This window comes from Leptodactylus fuscus, chromosome 4 (assembly GCF_031893055.1).
Source record: "Leptodactylus fuscus isolate aLepFus1 chromosome 4, aLepFus1.hap2, whole genome shotgun sequence".
In the NCBI taxonomy this organism is placed as follows: Eukaryota; Metazoa; Chordata; class Amphibia; order Anura; family Leptodactylidae; genus Leptodactylus; species Leptodactylus fuscus.
Genome location: NC_134268.1, coordinates 225,835,258 through 225,858,913, shown reverse-complemented (window position 1 = coordinate 225,858,913; position 23,656 = coordinate 225,835,258). Strand labels below are relative to the sequence as shown.

General features: G+C 43.0%; 1 protein-coding gene across 2 annotated transcripts in view; it reads left to right on the top strand.

Annotated features, from left to right (window-relative positions):
* WNT9A (Wnt family member 9A) overlaps positions 1 to 19,213 on the top strand; it is an 87,570-nt gene extending 68,357 nt beyond the window's left edge. For both annotated transcript variants that reach the window (XM_075271903.1, XM_075271902.1), the window contains 2 exons: positions 2,403 to 2,665; positions 16,927 to 19,213. In XM_075271903.1, the coding sequence (XP_075128004.1) occupies positions 2,403 to 2,665; positions 16,927 to 17,400 (737 nt within the window). In that variant the 3' untranslated portion in view covers positions 17,401 to 19,213. The remainder of the gene's footprint in view (positions 1 to 2,402; positions 2,666 to 16,926) is intronic.
* Positions 19,214 to 23,656: the final 4,443 nt, after the last annotated feature.

Genomic DNA, 23,656 nt, shown 5'->3' with positions numbered 1-23,656 from the left:
TTTGGGACAGTCTGTAGGTTTAATGACCCCAGTTGTGACCCCTGACCTCACCCGCCCTCATTAAGTAATTAGCAGGGGTCAGGTGTCATATCAATCAGTCTCTGACTCCGGGTGTCGCACAATAACCTCACGTGTGTATGATCAGCACCAGGGAAAGCTGGGTGATAGCGGGTAACATACAGATTATTACTGGGCTGCTCTGGGTCACCGGTCCTTCCATCAGTGCAGCCATAGTGGCCACACTACACTCCCATCCCCCTCCCTGCTGTGACCTCTGACCTTGTGCCACAGACTCCTGCACCACCTGCTTAAAGGGACGGCACAGTCCTATGGGAAGAAAGCTTGTCCTTACACTTCATGCCTCAGTTCCTCACATGGTTAGGATCTCTGCTTGCTGTCACTGACCACAAACCATTACTTAGGTCCAGTCATTTCATACCTTAATGTCGGCCCCTAAATCACCTTAAAATGCAGCAGATGTGAGCCTGTATGTGGGGGCCATGTGCCTGTGCCCCCTGTCTACGCCCCCTGCCTGCACCCCCTGTCTACGCCCCCTGCCTGCACCCCCTGCTTGCACCCCCTGTCTACGCCCCCTGCCTGCACCCCCTGTCTACGCCCCCTGCCTGCACCCCCTGCTTGCACCCCCTGTCTACGCCCCCTGCCTGCACCCCCTGCTTGCACCCCCTGTCTACGCCCCCTGCTTGCGCCCCCTGTCTACGTCCCCTGCTTGCGCCCCCTGTCTACACCCCCTGCTTGCGCCCCCTGTCTACACCCCCTGCTTGCACCCCCTGTCTACACCCCCTGTCTACGCCCCCTACTTGCACCCCCTGTCTACGTCCCCTGCTTGCACCCCCTGTCTACACCCCCTGCCTGCGCCCCCTGCTTGCACCCCCTGTTTGCACCCCCTGTCTACGCCCCCTGCCTGCACCCCCTGCTTGCACCCACTGTCTACGCCCCCTGCTTGTTCCCCCTGTCTACGCCCCCTGCTTGCACCCCCTGTCTACACCCCCTGCCTGCGCCCCCTGCTTGCACCCCCTGTCTACACCCCCTGCCTGCGCCCCCTGTCTGCACCCCCTCCTTGCACCCCCTGCTTGCACCCCCTGTCTACACCCCCTGCCTGCACCCCCTGTCTACACCCCCTGCCTGCGCCCCCTGTCTGCACCCCCTGCTTGCACCCCCTGTCTACACCCCCTGCCTGCACCCCCTGTCTACACCCCCTGCCTGCGCCCCCTGCTTGCACCCCCTGTCTACACCCCCTGCTTGCACCCCCTGTCTATGCCCCCTACTTACGCCCCCTGTCTACACCCCCTGCCTGCGCCCCCTGTCTATGCCCCCTACTTACACCCCCTGCTTGCACCCCCTGTCTACACCCCCTGCCTGCGCCCCCTGTCTATGCCCCCTACTTACGCCCCCTGCTTGCGCCCCCTGTCTATGCCCCCTACTTACGCCCCCTGCTTGCACCCACTGTTTGCACCCCCTGTCTACGCCCCCTGCTTGCACCACCTGCCTGCGCCCCTGCTTGCACCCCCTGTCTACACCCCCTACCTGCGCCCCCTGTCTATGACCCCCCGCCTGCGCCCCCTGCTTGCACCCACTTTTTGCACCCCTTGCCTGCGCCCCCTGCGTCATCTTCCCTAAATTCTCCATCATTGTTTTCTGTTTAGCCTTCTCTTGATACATTTGTCACAAGTTCCGCTACAACCCCCCCCCCCCCCCCCATACTAGTGTCGCACGCGCTGCGCCCGGTCGGTTCTATACTTAGGACACATCTTATCTGGGAAGTTCTGGACTTTCACTTGTGTCCTGTCACTTGTTGTCGGGGGGGGGGGGGGGGGGGGGGGACAGGCTGGGACTTGCCATTTAACTCTTTGAGCACTGACTGCGCCGGCCCATACGACGTCCTTCTGGCGGCGACTTTAACCCCTTCTCCGGAACACAAAGGGTTATTGTTGCGGTCAGTGATGTGAGAAGTGCTGAAACCAGAGACAGGTGGGTGGCGGACCCGGGAGACACCTGAGGTTAGAATGGCCGTATTCACACAGGGTTTATGAGCTTGTTAATTAATATCTTGTGCAACCATGTGGCGCGCGGTGGAGACGGCTCGCCATCAGCCCCATGTCAAATGAACCTGGCCGGGGTCCCGGGGCGGGGGTATTAAAAATGGCGACCTCATCTGCTAAATTAGAGGAGTCTCAATATTGTGGAAAGTTTAAGGGGGGCTCCGGCAATCTAGAAATAGATCAATGTCATGAAGATGAGTTTGTTACAATGTATCAGTGCAGGCGATATGTAAAGGATTGTCTGGGTGACACTGTAACAAACCCTCAGCGGTGAGAAGGTCTATACCAGGTATACCCCATGAATGGCCCGCGCCGCCACTAACAGCCTCGTCTCTTCTGCAGGTTTTAAGGAGACGGCCTTCCTTTACGCCATTTCCTCGGCTGGACTCACCCACGCCATGGCCAAAGCGTGCAGTGCGGGTCGGATGGAGCGCTGCACGTGTGACGAAGCTCCAGACCTGGAGAACAGGGAGGCCTGGCAGTGGGGCGGCTGCGGCGACAACCTCAAATACAGCAACAAGTTTGTCAAGGAATTTTTGGGCAAAAAATCAGACCGAGATCTCCGAGCGCGAATGGACTTACATAACACGAATGTGGGGATCAAGGTGAGTGAGACCCCGGGGAAGAGCGGGGTGGGGGGCAATGATGGAAGCCTGGTGTGAATAGAGCCTGGTGATGGAGGGGTCTAATGTGTGAGGGGTCTGCTGATGGGGGGGTCTATTGTGTGAGGGGGGTCTACTGATGGGGGGGTCTATTGTGTGAGGGGGGTCTACTGATGGGGGAGTCTATTGTGTGAGGGGGGTCTACTGATGGGGGAGTCTATTATGTGAGGGGGGTCTATTGTGTGTGGGGGGGTCTATTGTGTGTGGGTTCTACTGATGGGGGAGTCTATTGTGTGAGGGGGGGTCTACTGATGGGGGAGTCTATTGTGTGAGGGGGGGTCTACTGATGGGGGAGTCTATTGTGTGAGGGGGGGTCTACTGATGGGGGAGTCTATTGTGTGAGGGGGGTCTACTGATGGGGGAGTCTATTGTGTGAGGGGGGGTCTACTGATGGGGGAGTCTATTGTGTGAGGGGGGTCTACTGATGGGGGAGTCTATTGTGTGAGGGGGGGTCTACTGATGGGGGAGTCTATTGTGTGAGGGGGGGTCTACTGATGGGGGAGTCTATTGTGTGAGGGGGGGTCTACTGATGGGGGAGTCTATTGTGTGAGGGGGGGTCTACTGATGGGGGAGTCTATTGTGTGAGGGGGGGTCTACTGATGGGGGAGTCTATTGTGTGAGGGGGGGTCTACTGATGGGGGAGTCTATTGTGTGAGGGGGGGTCTACTGATGGGGGAGTCTATTGTGTGAGGGGGGGTCTACTGATGGGGGAGTCTATTGTGTGAGGGGGGGTCTACTGATGGGGGAGTCTATTGTGTGAGGGGGGGTCTACTGATGGGGGAGTCTATTGTGTGAGGGGGGTCTACTGATGGGAGAGTCTATTGTGTAAGGGGGGGTCTATTGTGTGAGGGGGGTCTACTGATGGGGGGGTCTATTGAGTGAGGGGGGTCTACTGATGGGAGAGTCTATTGTGTAAGGGGGGGTCTATTGTGTGAGGGGGTCTACTGATGGGGGAGTCTATTGTGTGAGGGGGGTCTACTGATGGGAGAGTCTATTGTGTAAGGGGGGGGTCTATTGTGTGAGGGGGGGTCTACTGATGGGGGGGTCTATTGTGTGAGGGGGGTCTACTGATGGGGGGGAGTCTAATGTGTGAGGGGGGGTCTACTGATGGGGGAGTCTATTGTGTGAGGGGGGTCTAATGATGGGGGGAGTCTATTGTGTGAGGGGGGGTCTACTGATGGGGGAGTCTATTGTGTGAGGGGGGGTCTACTGATGGGGGAGTCTATTGTGTGAGGGGGGGTCTACTGATGGGGGAGTCTATTGTGTGAGGGGGGGTCTACTGATGGGGGAGTCTATTGTGTGAGGGGGGGTCTACTGATGGGGGAGTCTATTGTGTGAGGGGGGTCTACTGATGGGGGAGTCTATTGTGTGAGGGGGGTCTACTGATGGGAGAGTCTATTGTGTAAGGGGGGGTCTATTGTGTGAGGGGGGTCTACTGATGGGGGGGTCTATTGAGTGAGGGGGGGTCTACTGATGGGAGAGTCTATTGTGTAAGGGGGGGTCTATTGTGTGAGGGGGTCTACTGATGGGGGAGTCTATTGTGTGAGGGGGGTCTACTGATGGGAGAGTCTATTGTGTAAGGGGGGGGTCTATTGTGTGAGGGGGGGTCTACTGATGGGGGGGTCTATTGTGTGAGGGGGGTCTACTGATGGGGGGGAGTCTAATGTGTGAGGGGGGGTCTACTGATGGGGGAGTCTATTGTGTGAGGGGGGTCTACTGATGGGGGGGTGTAATGTGTGAGGGGGGTCTAATGATGGGGGGGGTCTATTGTGTGAGGGGGGGTCTAATGATGGGGGGTCTATTGTGTGAGGGGGGTCTACTGATGGGGGGGTCTATTGTGTGAGGGGGGTCTACTGATGGGGGGGTCTATTGTGTGAGGGGTCTGCTGATGGGGGGGTCTATTGTGTGAGGGGGGTCTACTGATGGGGGGGTCTATTGTGTGAGGGGGGTCTACTGATGGGGGGGTCTATTGTGTGAGGGGGGTCTACTGATGGGGGGGGTCTATTGTGTGAGGGGGGTCTACTGATGGGAGAGTCTATTGTGTGAGGGGGGTCTACTGATGGGGGGGTCTATTGTGTGAGGGGTCTGCTGATGGGGGAGTCTATTGTGTGTGGGGTCTACTGAAGGCGGGGGGTCTAATGTGTGAGGGGTCTGCTGATGGGGAGGGCTGTAGTTTGAGGGGTCCTTGTTGGACAGTCACCTTACTATGTGGGATTGACAAGGGTCATGTCCTACTGGGGTGAGAAGGAAAAAAGATAAACTTTGGGTAATCCTTACAGTGCCAGTCCAATGATCGTCCCCATTAATGGTGCTATGAATTCCTACATCTTTGGGGTGGTGGATGTGTCTCATTGTGGGGGTGTCTCATTGTGGGGGTGTCTCATGGCAGGTGTCCGGCATTATCTCTGGAGTCCTATAGGGGTCAGGTGACTGATATATTGGTTTCTCCATTATAATTTCTTTATTTTTTTTTTTAATTTTATATTTAATTTTTTTTCAAACCTGAGAGACATAGTGATCTCTCGGGGCAGCGCTGGGCCCTGTTGTGTCTGGAGTGCGCTCAGCGTGACCTCAGCCACTAATGAAAGGGGGAGAGACTTTGGCGCGGACATGAGTAATTAAAGTGAGAGTCTCTTTATTGAGATGTCTGGGATGTGAATGGACCTCTTATTAAAAACACAATTTCCTCTCTACTGCCAAATACAGCTCAAGATATTCAGCCGTAGATCCTGAGAAAGGAGAAGACCATCCCTGGCAATGAGATGGGAACAGACCCCCTCCCGTACCAAAAAAAAAGCACTTACCCCCTTTATCCCTGACTTAAGTCCATTTGTGTTTTGCTACTAAAAGCAAATGATAAAAACAAGTCCCGAATCTAATCCTGGAGAGAAACCCGAAGGAAATCCCAGATACACAATATAAGATGTATACAAGGCACGGAGAACGCCAGGAGGAGAAATAATACAGTATATATAGTACTATAAGAATACACCTACTATAATACTACCTCCTATGTACAAGAATATAACTACTATAATACTACCTCCTATGTACAAGAATATAACTACTATAATACTACCCCTATGTACAAGAATATAACTACTATAATACTGCCTCCTATGTACAAGAATATAACTACTATAATACTACTCCTATGTACAAGAATATAACTACTATAATACTGCCCCTATGTACAAGAATATAACTACTATAATACTACTCCTATGTACAAGAATATACTATAATACTACCTCCTATGTACAAGAATATAACTACTATAATACTGCTCCTATGTACAAGAATATAACTACTATAATACTACTCCTATGTACAAGATTATAACTACTATAATACTACTCCTATGTACAAGAATATAACTACTATAATACTACTCCTATGTACAAGAATATAACTACTATAATACTACTCCTATGTACAAGAATATAACTACTATAATACTACTCCTATGTACAAGAATATATCTACTATAATACTACCTCCTATGTACAAGAATATAACTACTATAATACTACTCCTATATACAAGAATATAACTACTATAATACTACCTCCTATGTACAAGAATATAACTACTATAATACTACTCCTATGTACAAGAATATAACTACTATAATACTGCTCCTATGTACAAGAATATAACTACTATAATACTGCTCCTATGTACAAGAATATAACTACTATAATACTACCTCCTATGTACAAGAATATAACTACTATAATACTGCTCCTATGTACAAGAATATAACTACTATAATACTACTCCTATGTACAAGATTATAACTACTATAATACTACTCCTATGTACAAGAATATAACTACTATAATACTACTCCTATGTACAAGAATATAACTACTATAATACTACTCCTATGTACAAGAATATAACTACTATAATACTACTCCTATGTACAAGAATATATCTACTATAATACTACCTCCTATGTACAAGAATATAACTACTATAATACTACTCCTATATACAAGAATATAACTACTATAATACTACCTCCTATGTACAAGAATATAACTACTATAATACTACTCCTATGTACAAGAATATAACTACTATAATACTGCTCCTATGTACAAGAATATAACTACTATAATACTGCTCCTATGTACAAGAATATAACTACTATAATACTACCTCCTATGTACAAGAATATAACTACTATAATACTACTCCTATGTACAAGAATATAACTACTATAATACTACTCCTATGTACAAGAATATAACTACTATAATACTGCCCCTATGTACAAGAATATAACTACTATAATACTTCTCCTATGTACAAGAATATAACTACTATAATACTACTCCTATGTCCAAGAATATACTATAATACTACCTCCTATGTACAAGAATATAACTACTATAATACTACTCCTATGTACAAGAATATAACTACTATAATACTGCTCCTATGTACAAGAATATAACTACTATAATACTACCTCCTATGTACAAGAATATAACTACTATAATGCTACTCCTATGTACAAGAATATAACTACTATAATACTGCCCCTATGTACAAGAATATAACTACTATAATACTACTCCTATGTACAAGAATATAACTACTATAATACTACTCCTATGTCCAAGAATATACTATAATACTACCTCCTATGTACAAGAATATAACTACTATAATACTACTCCTATATACAAGTATATAACTACTATAATACTACCTCCTATGTACAAGAGTATAACTACTATAATACTACTCCTATGTACAAGACTATAACTACTATAATACTGCTCCTATGTACAAGAATATAACTACTATAATACTACTCCTATGTACAAGAATATAACTACTATAATACTACCTCCTATGTACAAGAATATAACTACTATAATACTACTCCTATGTACAAGAATATAACTACTATAATACTGCCCCTATGTACAAGAATATAACTACTATAATACTACTCCTATGTACAAGAATATAACTACTATAATACTACTCCTATGTCCAAGAATATACTATAATACTACCTCCTATGTACAAGAATATAACTACTATAATACTGCTCCTATGTACAAGAATATAACTACTATAATACTACTCCTATGTACAAGAATATAACTACTATAATACTACTCCTATGTACAAGACTATAACTACTATAATACTGCTCCTATGTACAAGAATATAACTACTATAATACTACTCCTATGTACAAGAATATAACTACTATAATACTACTCCTATGTACAAGAATATAACTACTATAATACTACTCCTATGTACAAGACTATAACTACTATAATACTGCTCCTATGTACAAGAATATAACTACTATAATACTACTCCTATGTACAAGAATATAACTACTATAATACTACCTCCTATGTACAAGAATATAACTACTATAATACTGCTCCTATGTACAAGAATATAACTACTATAATACTACCTCCTATGTACAAGAATATAACTACTATAATACTGCTCCTATGTACAAGAATATAACTACTATAATACTACTCCTATGTACAAGAATATAACTACTATAATACTACTCCTATGTACAAGAATATAACTACTATAATACTGCTCCTGTGTACAAGAATATAACTACTATAATACTACCTCCTATGTACAAGAATATATCTACTATAATACTACCTCCTATGTACAAGAATATAACTACTATAATACTACTCCTATATACAAGAATATAACTACTATAATACTACCTCCTATGTACAAGAATATAACTGCTATAATACTGCTCCTATGTACAAGAATATAACTACTATAATACTGCTCCTATGTACAAGAATATAACTACTATAATACTACCTCCTATGTACAAGAATATAACTACTATAATACTACTCCTATGTACAAGAATATAACTACTATAATACTGCCCCTATGTACAAGAATATAACTACTATAATACTACTCCTATGTACAAGAATATAACTACTATAATACTACTCCTATGTCCAAGAATATACTATAATACTACCTCCTATGTACAAGAATATAACTACTATAATACTACTCCTATGTACAAGAATATAACTACTATAATACTGCTCCTATGTACAAGAATATAACTACTATAATACTACCTCCTATGTACAAGAATATAACTACTATAATACTACTCCTATGTACAAGAATATAACTACTATAATACTGCCCCTATGTACAAGAATATAACTACTATAATACTACCTCCTATGTACAAGAATATAACTACTATAATACTACTCCTATGTACAAGAATATAACTACTATAATACTGCTCCTATGTACAAGAATATAACTACTATAATACTACTCCTATGTACAAGAATATAACTACTATAATACTACCTCCTATGTACAAGAATATAACTACTATAATACTACTCCTATGTACAAGAATATAACTACTATAATACTACTCCTATGTCCAAGAATATACTATAATACTACCTCCTATGTACAAGAATATAACTACTATAATACTGCTCCTATGTACAAGAATATAACTACTATAATACTACTCCTATGTACAAGAATATAACTACTATAATACTGCTCCTATGTACAAGAATATAACTACTATAATACTGCTCCTATGTACAAGAATATAACTACTATAATACTACTGCTATGTACAAGAATATAACTACTATAATACTGCTCCTATGTACAAAAATATAACTACTATAATACTACCTCCTATGTACAAGAATATAACTACTATAATACTGCTCCTATGTACAAGAATATAACTACTATAATACTACTCCTATGTACAAGAATATAACTACTATAATACTACTCCTATGTACAAGAATATAACTACTATAATACTGCTCCTATATACAAGAATATAACTACTATAATACTGCTCCTATGTACAAGAATATAACTACTATAATACTACTCCTATACACAAGAATATAACTACTATAATACTACTCCTATGTACAAGAATATAACTACTATAATACTGCTCCTATGTACAAGAATATAACTACTATAATACTGCTCCTATGTACAAGAATATAACTACTATAATACTACTCCTATGTACAAGAATATAACTACTATAATACTGCTCCTATGTACAAGAATATAACTACTATAATACTGCTCCTATGTACAAGAATATAACTACTATAATACTACTCCTATGTACAAGAATATAGCTACTATAATACTGCTTCTATGTACAAGAATATAACTACTATAATACTACCTCCTATGTACAATAATATAACTACTATAATACTACCTCCTATGTACAAGAATATAACTACTATAATACTGCTCCTATGTACAAGAATATAACTACTATAATACTGCTCCTATGTACAAGAATATAACTACTATAATACTGCTCCTATGTACAAGAATATAACTACTATAATACTACCTCCTATGTACAATAATATAACTACTATAATACTACTCCTATGTACAAGAATATAACTACTATAATACTACTCCTATGTACAAGAATATAACTACTATAATAGTACTCCTATGTACAAGAATATAACTACTATAATACTACTCCTATGTACAAGAATGTAACTACTATAATACTACTCCTATGTACAAGAATATAACTACTATAATACTACCTCTTATGTACAAGAATATAACTACTATAATACTACCTCCTATGTACAAGAATATAACTACTATAATACTACCTCCTATGTACAAGAATATAACTACTATAATACTGCTCCTATGTACAAGAATATAACTACTATAATACTACCTCCTATGTACAAGAATATAACTACTATAATACTACCTCCTATGTACAAGAATATAACTACTATAATACTGCCCCCTATGTACAAGAATATAACTACTATAATACTACCTCCTATGTACAAGAATATAACTACTATAATACTACTCCTATGTACAAGAATATAACTACTATAATACTACTCCTATGTACAAGAATATAACTACTATAATAATACTCCTATGTACAAGAATATAACTACTATAATACTACTCCTATGTACAAGAATATAACTACTATAATACTACCTCCTATGTACAAGAATATAACTACTATAATACTGCTCCTATGTACAAGAATATAACTACTATAATACTACTCCTATGTACAAGAATATAACTACTATAATACTGCCCCCTATGTACAAGAATATAACTACTATAATACTACCTCCTATGTACAAGAATATAACTACTATAATACTACTCTTATGTATAAGAATATAACTACTATAATAATACTCCTATGTACAAGAATATAACTACTATAATACTGCTCCTATGTACAAGAATATAACTACTATAATACTACTCCTATGTACAAGAATATAACTACTATAATACTGCTCCTATGTACAAGAATATAACTACTATAATACTGCTCCTATGTACAAGAATATAACTACTATAATACTACTCCTATGTACAAGAATATAGCTACTATAATACTGCTCCTATGTACAAGAATATAACTACTATAATACTGCTCCTATGTACAAGAATATAACTACTATAATACTACCTCCTATGTACAATAATATAACTACTATAATACTACCTCCTATGTACAAGAATATAACTACTATAATACTGCTCCTATGTACAAGAATATAACTACTATAATACTGCTCCTATGTACAAGAATATAACTACTATAATACTGCTCCTATGTACAAGAATATAACTACTATAATACTACCTCCTATGTACAATAATATAACTACTATAATACTACTCCTATGTACAAGAATATAACTACTATAATACTACTCCTATGTACAAGAATATAACTACTATAATAGTACTCCTATGTACAAGAATATAACTACTATAATAGTACTCCTATGTACAAGAATATAACTACTATAATACTACTCCTATATACAAGAATGTAACTACTATAATACTACTCCTATGTACAAGAATATAACTACTATAATACTACCTCTTATGTACAAGAATATAACTACTATAATACTACCTCCTATGTACAAGAATATAACTACTATAATACTACCTCCTATGTACAAGAATATAACTACTATAATACTGCTCCTATGTACAAGAATATAACTACTATAATACTACCTCCTATGTACAAGAATATAACTACTATAATACTGCCCCTATGTACAAGAATATAACTACTATAATACTACCCCTATGTACAAGAATATAACTACTATAATACTACCCCTATGTACAAGAATATAACTACTATAATACTACCTCCTATATACAATAATATAACTACTCTGTGGAGTGCAGAGAGGGGGCGGTATACGGAGAACAGACTTGTGTGTTGCGGGTGGTTTCTGTAAGGAGGGGTTGTAGCATGTGTGTATATATAGGAGAAACCTCCTGGCCCTAAAAACTATATTTAGATCTTTGCATCCATGTTTATGATGTCATCATCTCTATCATGTGCTGGTGACTTGTGATGTCATTACCTTAGTTATGTGATGTCACCTATTATAGTTGCTTTGTTGTGATGTCATCTGTGTGTCTTACTGCTATTATATATAGATGGAGTCATTTCTCTCGTTGTTGACTCTCAGTCTCGGTGTAATCTTGGTCGGATAGAAGCAGAAGTGACTTTATTATTCTGAGATCTCTTCAGCCCCCGCAGTATAACATGCGGGGTAACAAGCAGTCGTATATATATATATATATATACACTCTCCGCTCCCTGCTCTTCTCCTGGGCCTCCTCGCTGGTGCTCTCAGTCTTCTTCTGGCCTCTTCCGGCCTCCTGAGTGACACCATGATACTTAGTGTGCCCCATGTGACTGTTGAGTCCAATCACAGGCCTCAGCAGTGACCCCAGGTGCGTGACATCATTCCGGAGGCTGGAAGAGGCCAGAGGCGGACCCGGTGAGTGCGGCAGACTGCAGGGGGGCCCAGGAGAGGTGAGTATAACTGTTTATTATGTTTCGGCACCTCCCCGGGGTCTCCGCTTATTCTTCTCCACGGTCTCCAGAGATCGGAGCGTAATGATTTTATTAAGTTTTGCGGTCAGATGAAATTTTTGGCTGGAATGTGGTTTGATAATTGTTGTATCATCCTGTCCACAATGCTGAGCTGTCGTGTTCTCCGCAGACTGCGGCGTGTTGTGAGGTCACCCCAAATACAGGGTGAACCGACTGCTGGTGCCCTACATCTCATCTGCCCCATTACAAGCAGGACTGTGAGGAATTATTTTGTGTTGTCATCACCTGTATTATCTTCTGGAGTGTTATGATGTCATCACTGTCTGTAGAGCTGGTGTGTTATGATGTCATCGCTGTTATTTGATGCTGGTGTATTATGTCATCACTGTCTGTAGAGCTGTTGTATTATGATGTCATCGCTGTCTATAGAGCTGGTGTATTATGATGTCATCGCTGTTATTTGCTGCTGGTGTGTTATGATGTCACCGCTGTCTATAGAGCTGGTGTGTTATGATGTCATCACTGTTTGTAGAGCTGGTGTGTTATGATGTCATCACTGTCTGTAGAGCTGGAGTGTTATGATGTCATCACTGTCTGTAGAGCTGGTGTGTTATGATGTCATCGCTGTTATTTGATGCTGGTGTATTATGTCATCACTGTCTGTAGAGCTGTTGTATTATGATGTCATCGCTGTCTATAGAGCTGGTGTATTATGATGTCATCGCTGTTATTTGCTGCTGGTGTGTTATGATGTCACCGCTGTCTATAGAGCTGGTGTGTTATGATGTCATCACTGTTTGTAGAGCTGGTGTGTTATGATGTCATCACTGTCTGTAGAGCTGGAGTGTTATGATGTCATCACTGTCTGTAGAGCTGGTGTGTTATGATGTCACCACTGTTATTTGCTGCTGGTGTGTTATGATGTCACCACTGTCTATAGAGCTGGTGTGTTATGATCTCATCACTGTCTATAGAGCTGGAGTGTTATGATGTCACCACTGTTATTTGCTGCTGGTGTGTTATGATGTCATCGCTGTCTATAGAGCTGGTGTGTTATGATGTCATCGCTGTCTATAGAGCTGGTGTGTTATGATGTCATCGCTGTCTATAGAGCTGGTGTGTTATGATGTCACCACTGTCTATAGAGCTGGTGTGTTATGATGTCACCACTGTCTATAGAGCTGGTGTGTTATGATGTCACCACTGTTATTTGCTGCTGGGGTGTTATGATGTCATCGCTGTCTATAGAGGTGGTGTGTTATGATGTCATCACTGTTATTTGATGCTGGTGTATTATGATGTCATCGCTGTTATTTGCTGCCTTGTGTATTATGATGTCATCGCTGTTCTTTGCTGATGGTGTGGATACCGGCTGACTACAGGGTGTGGCCGGTTGTAGAGGCCATTGGTGGTCTCCTTCCTCAGTGGTCACTTGTCGGCCTCCAGCAGTCCCATTGCCATTCGTGACCCCTGCTGTTCCCGCCGCTCTCCACCAGGAGGCCGCAATGTTTTTGTGAGATTTGCAGAATTTTTCGAGCCCCATTCAGAATAGTTGCTGAGTTTCTCAATCCCCCGGGGTGGGACCTTGTGTGAGGTGTGTGTGACCAAGCATATCCCACCACCATGAGGGCCACATGCAGGGAGATGCGGTTACCCCGCCAGGCCGGGCACTCACCCATCTGTGTCATGTATTATTTCACTGCACCGCGCACTCCATGTTCTCAGGAATGTCAGCGCTTAGCGGACAAATCCCAGGCCGGCGAGGGGGGCGCCCGGCTCCTCGTATTGTGGGGTGAAACCTGAAACATCTGAACATAGACCAAGACTGTGCGTCCAAATGTTCATAGGAGTGGGAATGCAGGGGTCTCCGAGTGCCCCGTAACCCCCCATGTAATGAATATGCAGAGGCAGAGACACGACTGAGCCCCGGGCTACGAATATGGCCGAGGATTCCCAATTATCCACCAGAAGTTTCCAGATGTTAAAAAAAGCAAAAAGCAGCGAACGTGACAGGGGTTGTCCGGGATGAGATGGCGCAGCGCTGCACCTGTCTGCTGGCTGTATGCGGTACTGCAGCTCCAGTGCAGTGAATGCCATTGAGATGTAATACCGCACACAACCTGTGGACAGCGGTGGCACTGTTTCTGAATAAAGAATATAAATCCATATTTTTCTGATCCTGTAGAAGTCTCCACCAATGAAAGCCGCGTCTGCTGTGACTGTTATGCAGCACGCTCCGTGGTACGTTGTATTTTATACTTCGCTGTGGCGTTTATTGGTGGTCCTAGGAGACAGTCTCAGTAATGAGACCTCTCGTCCTTGTGTGGACCAAACCATCCGCTCCTGGACTGCCTTTTCCTCTTCAGGAGGGTAATCCATTCTAACCTTGGCCGTGGACTTTGTTATTGGTCTACTGTAGAATAAGGCCAAGAAGGTGCCAGAACCAGCAGATAGATAGGCTATACTGTGACCAGAACCAGCATATCACCCCAGCCCTGCAGATAGATAGGTTACTGTGACCAGAACCAGCATATCACCCCAGCCCTGCAGATAGATAGGTTACTGTGACCAGAACCAGCATATCACCCCAGCCCTGCAGATAGATAGGTTACTGTCACCAGAACCAGCATATCACCCCAGCCCTGCAGATAGATAGGTTACTGTCACCAGACCCAGCATATCACCCCAGCCCTGCAGATAGATAGGTTACTGTCACCAGAACCAGCATATCACCCCAGCCCTGCAGATAGATAGGTTACTGTCACCAGAACCAGCATATCACCCCAGCCCTGCAGATAGATAGGTTACTGTCACCAGACCCAGCATATCACCCCAACCCAGCAGATAGATAGGTTACTGTCACCAGAACCAGCATATCACCCCAGTCCTATAGATAGGTTACTGTCACCAGAACCAGCATATCACCCCAGCCCTGCAGATAGATAGGTTACTGTCACCAGACCCAGCATATCACCCCAGCCATGCAGATAGATAGTTATACTGTCACCAGACCCAGCATATCACCCCAGCCCTGCACATAGATAGGTTATACTGTCACCAGACCCAGTATATCACCCCAGCCCTGCACATAGATAGGTTATACTGTCACCAGACCCAGTATATCACCCCAGCCCTGCACATAGATAGGTTATACTGTCACCAGAACCAGCATATCACCCCAGCCCTGCAGATAGATAGGTTATACTGTCACCAGAACCAGCATATCACCCCAGCCCTGCAGATAGATAGGTTACTGTCACCAGAACCAGCATATCACCCAGTCCTGCAGATAGATAGGTTACTGTCACCAGAACCAGCATATCACCCCAGCCCTGCAGATAGATAGGTTACTGTCACCAGAACCAGCATATCACCCAGTCCTGCAGATAGATAGGTTACTGTCACCAGAACCAGCATATCACCCAGTCCTGCAGATAGATAGGTTACTGTCACCAGAACCAGCATATCACCCCAGTCCTGCAGATAGATAGGTTACTGTCACCAGAACCAGCATATCACCCCAGTCCTGCAGATAGATAGGTTACTGTCACCAGAACCAGCATATCACCCCAGCCCTGCAGATAGATAGGTTACTGTCACCAGAACCAGCATATCACCCCAGCCCTGCAGATAGATAGGTTACTGTCACCAGAACCAGCATATCACCCAGTCCTGCAGATAGATAGGTTACTGTCACCAGAACCAGCATATCACCCAGTCCTGCAGATAGATAGGTTACTGTCACCAGAACCAGCATATCACCCCAGTCCTGCAGATAGATAGGTTACTGTCACCAGAACCAGCATATCACCCCAGTCCTGCAGATAGATAGGTTACTGTCACCAGAACCAGCATATCACCCCAGCCCTGCAGATAGATAGGTTACTGTCACTTGAACCAGCATATCACCCCAGCCCTGCAGATAGATAGGTTACTGTCACCAGAACCGGTATATCACCCCGGTCCTGATCTGGGACCTCGACAAGTTTCTATGAGGTGTGAGACACTGTTATTGGTTTTCTCAGTGTCTTGATCTGCCGCTTCTCATTGACTTCATCTCGAGATATAATCTATCAGTCCTCCACCGGACACGGGTGACAACCCAGCAGGAATATGATGTGGTTGGAGGGGTTGTCGATCAGCTTCTTACAGTTTTCATGGGGATCATCTCTCCACCACTGAGACCATCTCTTAATTTATGGAAGATTTGGTTTCTGAATTTAACTGATTTCTTTATTTCTAGGTCATAAAAGCCGGAGTGAAGACCACTTGCAAATGTCACGGTGTGTCTGGATCTTGCACTGTCCGCACTTGTTGGAGACAACTTTCTCCTTTTCATGAAATTGGAAAGCAGCTGAAGCAAAAATATGAGACTTCCCTGAAAGTCGGAAGCACCACCAACGAAGCTACGGGGGAAGGGGACATTTCTCCAGCCAAAAAACCCATTTCAGGTCACACCGACCACATCCCAAGGACTACAGACCTAATTTACATTGACGATTCCCCAAACTTTTGCCTGATGAGCAAGTACTCCCCTGGAACCTTCGGGAGGAGGTGTTACAAAGACAAAAACTGCGAAAGCATTTGCTGCGGTCGAGGACATAATACCCAAAGCAAGGTGGTGACGAGGCCTTGCCAGTGTCAGGTTCGCTGGTGCTGCTATGTGGAGTGCAAACAGTGTACTCAGAGGGAGGAAGTGTACACCTGCAAAGACTAGCCGGCTCCTCCAGGCCTGCGATATGTCCAAGACCATCGTAACGTATGGAAACAAACAGGGTTGACTGACGTTCATATTGGATGGAGAGCTCTCTATGACAGAAGCACTTTGTAGGGTTCAGAAGGACCCAACTGTGTTGTCGTTGTTGTTGTTGATGTTCTGGGTTTGTGAAGAGTCATGGATCATGGCAGAGCACCTTGGGTAGCTAGAGGACATTCCAATGCCGTCTGTTCACACGGTCATCATCTCATGATCCTCGCGGTTCTCTCCAGCCTCTGTGAACATTTAGGCCATAACATGCATGGTTGGTGACCCGGTTACTCCTGGATCCTTGGCTGGAGACCACTCCATGAATTCAGATGAATGAGAAGGGAACAATTCTATTATCCAGTTTAGCTTGTGTTGTTTTTAGTGTTTGTTTTTACCCCCTAAAGAGCTGACCAGTGTCCTGCACCCCACCACATCGGAGGTCACTGCAGGACACTGGTGTCTCAGGCAATGGAAAGCCCAACTCTGGCCGATAGATTGAGATCCGTCCCATGACCGACCAGTGAAGATCGACATAGCTCGAGTAGGTTGTCTTTAGACTACGGCATCCAAAAACCCAGATGCCTTTTTTTTTAGCACTATCACTGTCTTAAAAACCACTAGAAGAAGTTTTATTTTTCATTGTATAAATATATAATTATATAGACATATATTTTTGCTTTTTGTCCCTGTGGAGGTTACCTGAGCAGTTGTGGTGACCGGAGTGGGGATGACACCGATCTCCCCGTCCAGGTTACAGAGTAACGTAATATTGGTTTAATCCAGAGAGTGACTTGGTTTCCCTCTTCTGATGACTTCATTCCACTTACTGTAATACTAGATGCAATAAAACCTTCTTAGATACTGTAGGATACTCTAAAACCACTATATTAAGGACTATGGTGCATTCATCAGATGTGCCAGCGACACGAACCTTGCCAAACCATGCAAGACAGGAACGCTTCCCGCGCCTCGGCTAAGCTGTGAACTAGACAGATATTTTATATTAACCAGACCCGCTTCATGATGGTTGCTTGGAAATCTTTTCTGTAAGCGTGACAAAGCGACTTGGGCAGATCCTAAATCTAGACCAAGCCCCGGACAAGCCTGTGTAGTGTCACTTAGGGCTTCAGCTTCTCCACTAGGGCATCTTAGTCTTCATAAAGTTCTAGGCGTAGATAATGGAGGACAATGGAGAATTCCAGACCACTCCAATGACAGCGAAGGGACGTCGCCTCACCCGAGAGGGGCTTCAGGCAATTTAGGCTTTGGCCAAGAGCCTTCAGTATTAATATGTTATTATATTACAGCCACATGGTGGCCTCTGATAGGTCATCACCATCGCAGCGTCTACTGACTCATTGTTGCTCGGGGACCTATTTAAAGGAAATGTGGATGGACCAGACAATTGTACCAACTTTTACAACTATCTAATGTCTATTCGGGTGTCCTGACCCAACTCTAGTGGCAAATATCAGATAAAAGAACAATTGGCCATGTCGGATTACAATATGTCTGATCTCATTTCCACTCAAGACAAGCTCTAGAAGAGTCAGGAGGGAACAGAAAAGCTTGGATGAGATAGAGGTCAGAAAGTTCTGGAATGGACAGATCAGTTTACTGGAAATCAGGGAGATATGGATATTATGAGGGGCAGAAATGTCTGCTGGATGGGATATAAGGGGCTCCTAGGGAGACAGGCGAGTCTGGAGGAGATAGAGGTGCCGAATAGGGAGACAATGGAGTCTGGAGGGGATAGAGGGGTCTCCTAGGGAGACATGTGAGTCTGGAGGGGGATAGAAGGTCTACTATGGAGACAATGGAGTCTGGAGGGGGATAGAAGGTCTACTATGGAGACAATGGAGTCTGGAGAAGATAGAGGGGTCTACTAAGGAGACCATGGAGTCTGGAGGGGATAGAGGGGTCACCTAGGGAGACAGGTGGTTCTGGAGGGGATAGAGGGGCCTACTAAGGAGACAACGGAGTCTGGAGGAGATAGAGGGGTCTACTAAGGAGAGAATGGAGTCTGGAGGAGACAGGTGGTTCTGGAGGGGATAGATGGGTCTACTAAGGAGACAGGTGGTTCTGGAGGGGATAGACGGGTCTACTAAGGAGACAGGTGGTTCTGGAGGGGATAGAGGGGCCTACTAAGGAGACCATGGAGTCAGGAGGAGATAGAGGGGTCTCCTCGGGAGACAATGGCATCTGGAGGCAGTAGAGGGGTCTCCTAGGGAGACAGATGGTTCTGGAGGGAATAGAGGGGTCTTGTAGGGAAACAGGTGGTTCTGGAGGGGATAAAGGGTTATACTAAGGAGACAATGGCATCTGGAGGGGACAGAGGAATCTACTGGAGGGATGATGGAGTGTATGGGCATCATCAGTCAATGTTGTAAAGGCCAGTTGGGTGATGTCGCTCAGTTGACCACGTTTCTCTTAGGCCTCTGTCGCAGTAGTGTATTCAGAATAACAGTCTATGCTCCTCCTGGGTTGGCCAGATACTTTAGCCATCAGTATAAGGCTCATTCACCTGACAGATACTCCTGACCCCAGACCCAGGATTGGCCAGTCATGATTATTTTCCCAAAGAGGAGAAACCATTGCCAGACATGTATCTCCCCTGACAACAGAAGGATTGGGCACATGGAAATCCATCTGTTGTTGGGGAAGTCGGGATAGTTCTGCAGATATCGGTAGGGTACATGGCATGCGTCTAGTTTGTATGGTCCGCTTTACTCTCAAGAGCAACAAAGAGTCAGTAGAATGTGAACTACCTTGAAAAATCCTCTACACAAAGCCCAGAGAGACTGCCGGTCAGGACTGTAAACGAGGAACATGTCTCTTCATGGCCCTCTCCGTCTGTCATCGTCACATGAGTTCCCTGAGAGCTTCTCCTCCATAGCCCTCAGGAATGTATACAATGCCGTACAGACCCTAAAGCCCCTCAAGAAGTCCCTAGATGTTGAAATCTTTCCCACCAAGCCTAGCGGCCCACACCAGGCGAGTAAAGCTTCACCCCGCAACATCTCCGTCCCATAAAAAGCTGCACATTGAGGTCCTTTCCAATAGACCGTTGACCTCTCACTCCCCAATACTCGGACTCCACAGCATTGACCAAATCCATAGCTATAAAAAAAACACAAAAAAAAACACAAAAAAAAAATAAAATTAAAAATAAACTCAAAGTGCTCTAATTGTGTAGCGATGATCTGCTCACGACCGGAGCTGTACTCAGTGTGAATACGCGCATATTCTATTATATAGGAGAACATTTATTTATTCTAAAGCCTTGGGAAGGAGCTCACTATGGTTTCATTGTGGTATTACCTCCAGATATTTACCCTAACACACCCGCTTTTCTTAATCCTTTCCTTTGTTTATCGAGTAGACACAGATTTTGTGCCTTCAGTACGGAAGAGTCGCGTGGAGGAGGCGGAATCAGATACAACAAGCTTGCACATAGTTTTTACCTTTTATCGACCTATTTTCAATATTCCTGCGAAATGCAAAAAAAATACAAAAAAAAAAAAAAAAGCAAAAAAAATTGCAAATAATAGCGTGTTAGTGAAGGAGGAGGAATGAACTACTGAGCGGACAAAGCTCCTCGGAGTGTAGTGTTACACGCACTGAAGCCTGGATGCTTTCTGTATTTAAAGGGTATTTATGACCATGTGGATATGGCTCTTCTGTTATATATTGTACATAGTTGGGGGTTTCCTGTGGTATTACAATATTTAAAAAAACTTGCAAAAAAAAAAAGTGAGATTGACCAGAATTTGCTGCCTGTTACCTTTACGACCAATGGTACTCGCTCCGCGGTATATCAGATTTATGTTCAAGACGTTCTGTGGATCACACAGGGTTAATAAGGTGACATCACTGACCCCAACAGTAGACTTCTACTGGTGATGTCACATGTTCTTAGGACACACCCTCCACATGATGTTATAAGGAGGCACAGAGCATTTCAGGGACCAGAGCAAGCGAGCGGTATATGAAGAGAGAAGCGGCAAAACTTCTATAAATAATCCCGCCTCCTCCTTCATACCCCGGCTCTGTACATGGGATTAAATTGGGGCAAACTGGAATTTTTTGAAAGGGGAAAAAAATGTATTCAATATAAATATGATGTGCCCAATTTTTTCCAATTAAATTTAAAAAAAACAAATTTTTCAATTTATTTAAACTGGATTTAACAAATTTAAGTCTTCAGGACTATGAAAAAAAATAGAATAATCTTAAAAAATTTTAAGACCTTACTAAAGTTTCAAGTTAATAAATTTTATCCAGCTTTTATCCAGAATGGCCAGGGCGGAGGGTAGGATGTATTTTATAAAAGTGAAAGTTGGAATATAAAAAAAAATTGCAAATTTTCAGGGCAACTTTACTCTAACGATCTTATAGATTCAGTTAGTCGGGTTGTCTATGGGGGCGCCATAGTAGGGTAAGGATGTGTCAATGAGCGTAAACTGAGACCATTCAATAATATACAATATATTCTAGTTCTTCAGGGATAGAATTTTTGAAAATTTCGAATTTAGGTTGAGATTTTTTTTCTTAAATTTGGGTTCCCATCTTGCTCCAATTCGTCGCTGCTCTGATAGAGTCCACGCTTTTTTTTCACTAACCCGGCGCGAGTACCATTGGGTTTCCCACATGCCCCTGACATCTCAGTCCAGGGCGATGTCTTCTCATCTTCCGGATGATGGAAGCAAAATCTAAAAATTGATCCATTAACTTAGTGTTATGCCCAACTCATCGAGGACTGCTAGGTGGGGGAGGGTCCTACTCTGCTACTCAAGCCAATTTTTGGGGTGCAAACCCGTCTGATGTTTTTGAATGTCTCTGTACAAAAGTGTATAGGAATTATTTTTAAATTAATTTAATAAATCACCGATGAGCAATGGATCCGGTCTTGCCAGATTTCTTGGCCGATGCAGAACGCCATTTGCTATATCCGAGAATATTTCTGCCACTCCAGGAAAACCTATCTAATTTATAGAGATTTTTTTTTCGTAAAACAGAAGCTACGTGGACTTTTATATCTAATTTTTTTAAACAAAAGAATTTTCATGCTAAAATATAATTTTGTAACAAATTTTTTGTACAAAAATTTGCACCTGGTGCCTTGTTTTTTATACGGAATTTTCTAAATGTAGGTTAAGAAGATGTGAAACGTCTCTCCTGCCCGATCTCCTTTGTTCCCCAGATGAAATGCAATGGAAACCTAATGATACTAATCCCTCTACTTTACGAGGCTTAGACCATATTGTTTATCTAGGTCTTGCCGTCTTCTCGGACATTTGACCTACCCCCTGTAAGACTTGGAGAAACCGAAGGTCAAAAAAAATCCAGAGTTACATAAATCAGAGCTTTTCCCAAATCCCCATTTCCTGCTTCAGTAAAATTACACATCGATGCAAAATGTTATTGTGTCAGAAACAAAAAATTCCCTGGAGTTCTTGTAAATTCTGGAATATTTTGCTAGAAGCGAGCGCTGGATGTGCACAGCTGTGCGGAGAGCGGGGTGGAAGAAATGGCGACTCCGTGTATTCTATTGTAACATCCAGATTTTCTCTTTGGTTTCCCATCGACAATGAACAAAACTGGGAAATATTAAAATGCTGAGATTTATGTTGACGTCTAAAACTCCCCAGACCCAAAAAAGTGTTTTTGGGTTTTATTGTCGACTCCACATTACATTAGAGACTTCAGGATCTCGGCTGAAGAATTTTTTTTTTAATTTATTTTTTTTACTTTTTTGTAAATAAATTTAATTTTTTTCTTACCTAAAAATAGAAACCTTGTAACCCCTCAAACATTGTAGCGACATGCACTCCAGGAATGACCCAAGAGGCCACCCACGTAGGGGGGAGACGGAGAGGTTCAATCCTTTCTGCATTTAATATTTCCTTGTTTTATTCATGGAATTTTCTAGATTATTTTCTGAACTATAAGATATAAAAGCAGACGTTGGGTGTATAGAGAAATGTACAGACGATTATTCCAAGGGCCATGGAAATCTATTGTATAAAACCATCTTCTTAAGCTGCACTTCTACTCTTTGTACTAAGACATTTAACTTAAAAAATCAGAATATTAATAAATATCAGAATGGAGAACATTGTAAAGCCTGTGTCACTGTATATCCGTGCGGGGGAGACGACCAAATGTACAATTCTGAGAAAAAAATAATTAAATGTGGACTTGTTGTTTCCCAAAACCTCTCATC